Genomic DNA, 5916 nt, shown 5'->3' with positions numbered 1-5916 from the left:
CCCCAACTCCTTGCCAGCGCGCACAGGACAGGGAGGGGGCGCTAGGCGGCAGCGGGAGCAGGGGTTGCTGGGTGCGGTAGGGAAGGGCGGGTAGGCGCCACCCGTGGCGCCACTCCAGGCACTCCAGCATAGAGGCGTCACCGCCACTGGAGTCCTACAGGCCTTACTGCGCCTGATAGAGACACAAACTAAAAGCTCAATGTCATGCAGTGACACACTATCTTGCATCGCACCAAAACTAAACAAAAGTTGTGCACCAAACGATAAAGCTGCTGGTCTTGAATCGAAAGCGCATGTGAATTTTACTCACTTGTGTTGCATCTGCTGTCTAACATGCTTTTGCACTCCTCTGCTCTCGTGCCATTGGTCTCTGGAAACAACAACAAAAAATATTGGAAATGGGTAAAAATTATATTGGTACAATATGTTTGTGACGATTTTCTTCAGATAATACTTTACATAAATCATACAGCCATACTTTCATATACAGAGAGTTGGTTGTAGAGAACGTAACAGTACTCCATCCATGTGAACAATAATCTTAAAATCGGCACATCACAGCAATTATAGAAAGAAATAAGTCCATTGCTGAAGAAAAGTCATCACAAGATAAAAGAGGATTCTACTGGTGATGTATACAACTATGCTTACTATATAATATTAACAGTCATTTGGTGTTTCAGATAGTGACAAAAGTGTAATCATGTACAAAGCAAATGATTTTTTTTTAATTCAATGAAGGGATGTCATACTCACAAGAGCTATCTCCAGATTTAACAAGGTTTCTCAGATAAATGATCTTCCTCACTTAAATTCTTCCATTGACATTGACACAGATGTACACTCACACTGACAAAGAACTAATACCTAGAAAAGAAAGGTAGGAGTTTTGTCATCATTTTGACAACAAAGTCATCGGTGACTCCACTCCACTGCCACCTGTACCACAAACTTATTGCGTCTGTCGTCTGTCCTTGTCTGCTAATACGCACTAGCCAATTTCTCATACACTGATACAGGCTGGCCCAAAAAATAATCAAAAGTAACTTATCCCGCATGTCTCTGTTTGGTCGCGGAGACATGCAGGCCTAACTCCATTTAGTTAACAGAAAAATATCTTCAAAAAATAAAATTGTGAAAATAAGCGTATTATTTCGGGGACTTTAAAATTAGGAGACAGTACTGACAGCAGAGAAGGGAAAACACGTTGAAAAAACAACCCTGACGTGTCGTGTGAATAAGTGCACAGATGCAGAATTATTCGCACTCAATTCAACCTTGTCATTTTCATTTTCAGTTTTTGTTGTGAGTGGCGAGGGGTGAGAAAGAACGCAGTCCCTTGACAACATTCAACCGAAACAATTTAAGAAACTTCTCGATCGATGAATTGTTTTGCTGTATCTGAGCTTGTTTGCTAATTAGCGCTGTCTTGATCGTAAGTAACTCCACACTGTCACATTGTCTGTTGTGTTGGTTGGTTACATCTTGTTATTCGAAATTTAAATATTTGGGAATCTCTAAAAGGTGACTCATAATTCATTTTCTGAGGATTCTTGTTAAGTTTGCAATGATAATTGCAAGTTAGCAGTTACAGACATGACTTAAGGGCTATCTTACCATCAGAACATAACTTTTAAGTCATGCATAAATTGCGAGATCATAATTTTCTTTCATTTTACGCTCCTGCAAAGTTTGCTTAGCTTAACTGAGCGCATGTACTGATTTATTCTGTTTGCTTGCAGGGCATTGATGGCTTTTTCATCATGGCTAGGATTTGGGAAGAAAAAGCCTTCCTCCAAATGGGATGACGCTGATGAAGCCCGTGAACGTGAACGTGAACAATCATCTGATGACAGCTATGTTGTAATAACACGGAATCCACAACCAGCAGGAAACATGTATCCAACATTTGACCCCAACGATTCATCAGTATCTTTGCCATATTTAGTTCAGCCTGCACCCTCACTTCCTAGCCATGGATCACACTCTGCAGGTTCTGACATACATTTAGGCAACCCTTTAGATGATGTGCCATTTAAATTATCCTCACAACTTGTCGGTGGATCGCCAGGCTGGTCTAGAAATGATGCAGCATTTTATAAGTCTGTAGTGTCTGCAGCTGTTCATCACAATGAAACAGTGTATAAGTATGATTTCTCTCATGAGGAATCAATTATGAGAGAGAGCACTGATGTTGGATAATTCATTCTGTTGTTAATTATCACATTGGCTGATTCCGCATGCTTGTAATTGTTTCCAATTTGAAGGAAAGCATTACAACTGAGTTCAATCAAATCTGACTTCATTTTCAAATAATTTCAATGCATGAGAAAAAAATCAAAAACTTGACATGTGGGCCATTTGTGATGGCAATTATTTACCAGTGTGGATGCTTTCAGCCTGTGGATGTATAACAAAGATTCACTGTATCAACTGACCAGTGGTACGCTATGAATTTACAGTTCTTCCCAAAGTAATAAATCAAATTGAAAAGGGAAAAGCTTGAGTAGACCATTTTACTTCAAAATTCAGTGAATAGACACATGGAAAGACTGGCTCACAATTATGAGAAAAGTCCATAAGTAGGTATGTACAACACCAGATTGTAAAAAAGCAAATTACAAGAGTTGATGAAATGCTATCACTATTATCACACAAAGCAGTCTCTGTATACTAAAATTCCATTTTTGTAAATAAATTAATGGAATATTGGTGTAACACTGTACATCAGTTTTGATTATCTAATAAATGTAGCTTAAGGAACCATCTTAGAACTATTCATTAATAAAAACTATACCCTGGCAACAGTGATTGATATTTCCATACACTTTCCTTGACTCTAAAGAATAGGATAAAACTATGAAATCAGATAACTCTTGTTTCACACTGTCACATGGATAGTTTGCTTCGTGCCTTAATATTAAAATTCATGGATTAAGTTTCACAAACCTAGAATCCTCACTTGATTTTGCAAAATGCCTAAAGCCTTCAAATTAATTACTAAGTATAAGAAATTCAGTGACTAGAAACAGGTGTTTGTCACAAAATTAAAATACATGTGAAAAGTTTAAGTACAATTTGTGCAGACAATAAAAATTAACTAATATAACCATAACATGATCCATCGAAAGGTTTAGGTTGAAGTTTGGTTGCCTGCCTACTTACTTAGACAAAAAATAATATGCAGAATAGCTCAGGGTTACTATTAAAATAAAGGGAAGCCAAGTTTTCAGCCATCCACCTAGACTGAAAAAACAAGAGAATAGTTTTGATGGTAAAAATATTGCTGGCAATGTTAAGATAGATTTAAGAATAGGACTTGTTGTGTACACAAATGTACAGCTGGAGGTATGATACTCACCCAACATATTTTCCATTCCATAACATGAAGAATGCCAGTCGAACCATGTTCCAGCTAGTACTGTCATCATAGTGCATTAAATTGAGCGCCATTGCTACGTGAGAATGACAGTTGTCACAAAACAAATTATGCTGAAAGTGAAAAAGAAGGTAGTATGATTTTGAATAAAGATGCAGTTGTAATATAAAAATATATGCATTTTAAAAACTAACCATTCTCTTCTTGTAGGCTTCAGAGGCATCTGTAACAGCTCGATCCCAGCCATTCTGTCCTCCTCTTGCTTTATTTACTTTCAGCTGCCAATACTTTGTGGGTTTTCCGAAAGCCATATCATCCTCTGATACATGATAGGGGCCTGCGAAGTCCCTAATGACACCTGAGGACATTGCAATTCCCATATGTCCTATGAAGGGAAGGAACCATCTAAAAATTTAAAGTAACATGTTAAAAGCAATACCAGTTCTTTGAATGCAAAGCAATGTATTGACATTTAAAAAAAAATATATAATTTGTAGATACATAGATTTACAACATAACCAAGAAAGTACAAAAGTGGCTTACGTTATGAAAGGAAGCGGAGTCCAGACAATGCAGAAGGGATATCGTGACGTCGTATGGTCCATTGGAGAGATTATCAGGCTGTCTATTTCATTACCATTCCAGTTGGGACGAACGGGCGAATTGCTTTGACTTTCCAAGTAAAAGATCTTGTTGCTACTTGTAGTGCTGTTAGCTGATGAATCTTGGTCCTCAGAAAGTCCCTCCATAGACGATGACTAACAAAATAGCTAACTGTTCCAGTAAATATGAAGGATAACGATAGATCAAAATCAAAACAATTAAAAGACAGACAGCGAGTCGGCGTAAAAATGGAAAGTGGCTGGAGATGGGTGGTAGAGGGGGCGGGGACGGGCAGGGGAGAGGGAAGAGGGGGTAGGAGGGGTAGCGTAAACAAAACATTGCAGTGTGCAACCTATGCAACACATAAAAGTAAAGCAAAAAGCTGCAAAAAGTTACGACAAGCACACATAGGGTATACAGAAGAAATAATGAAATATTAGCTTTTATAATTATTAATTGAGAGAATTTTTAATGTGATTTGTTTAGTATGTGAACAATTCAAAATTAACGAATTACTCCAAAATTCATTGGTGAGATTTTCCCTCTCAGTGTTTGGCGATCATGATTTGTGTCCGCGCTGCTCCCGGCAAACTTCCGGAGTTCAACCTGACCGACGAGTTCTAGCTCGCAGTGTCGCTTGTTGAAGAGGGTTGTTGTTTTGCGACTACGACATGTGTTGGCTGTGTGCTTAGCGGACGTGGTATTCTTTCTTGGTTAGTAAGCTCAGAGATTGAAAGACAGAAAAGCACTTGCTTCTTGGTTATTATGTGAGTATTATTTGTCGTGATGCATTCATCGTTCTTGAAACGCTGATGAGCTCGAGCAGTTGGTTCTGTTTGGGATCGTGTTTCAGGAAGCTCCTTCTTTCGGAAGGTTTGTGACGTTTTTATTACTATTCTTTCTCCTCCGCCAGGGATGCTACCGATGAACCCACGACTCTACAGCATATTCTTCGCCTTCATGAAGATAGACCCGATGTTATTCGTAAAGTGAAAAGAGCGTTTCAGCTTCTATACGAACGTAAGCCCGACAGTCAAACTCCGAAAGCTGTCTTTCTGTGAGTATGAGTTGTTTTTTTTCAATTTTGTGCGTTATGTCGAGGAAATTCTTTGTCTTCTGCATTTAGTGTTGAAACATCACAACATTATTTTCATTTGATAAACTTGTGTTGTCCTAGCCAATCACTGCTAACCATTCTGGAGAACTGTGGTGATTTTGCCATTCAAACGGGAGTCGTGCAACTCATATTGGCCAAGGAGGACGTGAATGAGTACAAGGAATGGTTTGCTCAGCAGTGGTTTGCTGGTATGCCCAAAACTATTAGCGACTTTATTGCTTTAGTACACAGAGGAGAAGATCAGACAATATCGGTAAGAACAAATCACACACAAACAAAACTATTCACCAAATTAAAAATATCAATGTGAAATGGTAATTTCAATTCTTTTCTTTTTACTTCATTTTAGAACATCTCCAACTTTATAATGACATTTAACATGGAACGACCATTGGAGTATGTTTGCTCTATGCCTATCTGTAATGTGAAGTGGAATAAAGTTCCAATTCCACAATCTAGAAGAGTAAGTATTTTCATTTTGTCAATTTATTAGTTTGAAATTTGATTATGAATTATTATTTTTTCTCAGGGAAGACTCATAGTTCATTTGAATTGTGGAACGCTGACATTAAGTATCACTGGTGCTGACCTGTGTCTCCCTAAAGAACTTGCCACAAGAGGGTCATTTTTTCTGAAGTGTAGTGAAGTGCAATTTGGAGAAGTCTATTCTTTGTAAGTATCCTTCTCTAATGCCCTATACAGTCATTCTGATACATTTTAGGTAATAATTTCAAATTTATCAGTCAACAGTCCTAGAGAAGGATAACTTGTCAAATTATTTTTGTAATGATCTGTTATTTTATTTTTATTATGATTT

The 5916-nt window shown here is 37.9% G+C and overlaps 4 protein-coding genes across 9 annotated transcripts in view; 2 read left to right on the top strand and 2 right to left on the bottom strand.

The window, feature by feature from the left end:
• Positions 1-972, bottom strand: part of LOC113205639 (histone deacetylase 4) — a 64541-nt gene extending 63569 nt beyond the window's left edge. For 5 of the 6 annotated variants that reach the window (XM_052270080.1, XM_052270086.1, XM_052270084.1 and 2 more), the window contains exons 1-2: positions 757-972; positions 311-370 (exon numbers count right to left, since the gene is read on the bottom strand). Coding sequence is in view for 2 of the 6 variants with exons in the window: in XM_052270081.1 (XP_052126041.1) it covers positions 311-335 (25 nt within the window). In the remaining 4 variants the exon portion in view is untranslated. The remainder of the gene's footprint in view (positions 1-310; positions 371-756) is intronic. The other variant, XM_052270082.1, reaches the window with a different exon arrangement.
• A 276-nt stretch (positions 973-1248) lies between these two features.
• On the top strand, positions 1249-2764 carry LOC113205643 (uncharacterized). The gene is made up of 2 exons (XM_026421345.2): positions 1249-1435; positions 1743-2764. Exon 2 carries the CDS (start codon positions 1750-1752, stop codon positions 2200-2202), a length of 453 nt encoding a protein of 150 aa, XP_026277130.1. The 5' UTR covers positions 1249-1435; positions 1743-1749; the 3' UTR covers positions 2203-2764.
• LOC113205642 (transmembrane protein 222) lies at positions 2498-4273 on the bottom strand. The gene is made up of 4 exons (XM_026421343.2): positions 3923-4273; positions 3574-3784; positions 3362-3492; positions 2498-3246 (listed from the first exon to the last, which is right to left on the bottom strand). The coding sequence occupies exons 1-4, from the start codon at positions 4126-4128 to the stop codon at positions 3162-3164; spliced, it is 633 nt and encodes a 210-aa protein (XP_026277128.1). The 5' UTR covers positions 4129-4273; the 3' UTR covers positions 2498-3161.
• A 411-nt stretch (positions 4274-4684) lies between these two features.
• The window catches only part of LOC113205604 (uncharacterized), a gene marked incomplete at its 5' end in the record, with an annotated part of 14691 nt that continues 13459 nt past the window's right edge, over positions 4685-5916 (top strand). The window contains 5 exon segments of the mRNA XM_026421290.2: positions 4685-4749; positions 4896-5039; positions 5160-5352; positions 5449-5562; positions 5629-5771. Of these exon segments, the coding sequence (XP_026277075.2) occupies positions 4685-4749; positions 4896-5039; positions 5160-5352; positions 5449-5562; positions 5629-5771 (659 nt within the window).

The sequence above is a fragment of the Frankliniella occidentalis genome, unplaced genomic scaffold, assembly GCF_000697945.3.
Source record: "Frankliniella occidentalis isolate FOCC.00 unplaced genomic scaffold, Focc_3.1 Scaffold110, whole genome shotgun sequence".
NCBI classification, from domain to species: Eukaryota; Metazoa; Arthropoda; class Insecta; order Thysanoptera; family Thripidae; genus Frankliniella; species Frankliniella occidentalis.
Note: the sequence above shows the minus strand (reverse complement) of the source record. Positions and strands in the feature narration are given on the sequence as shown.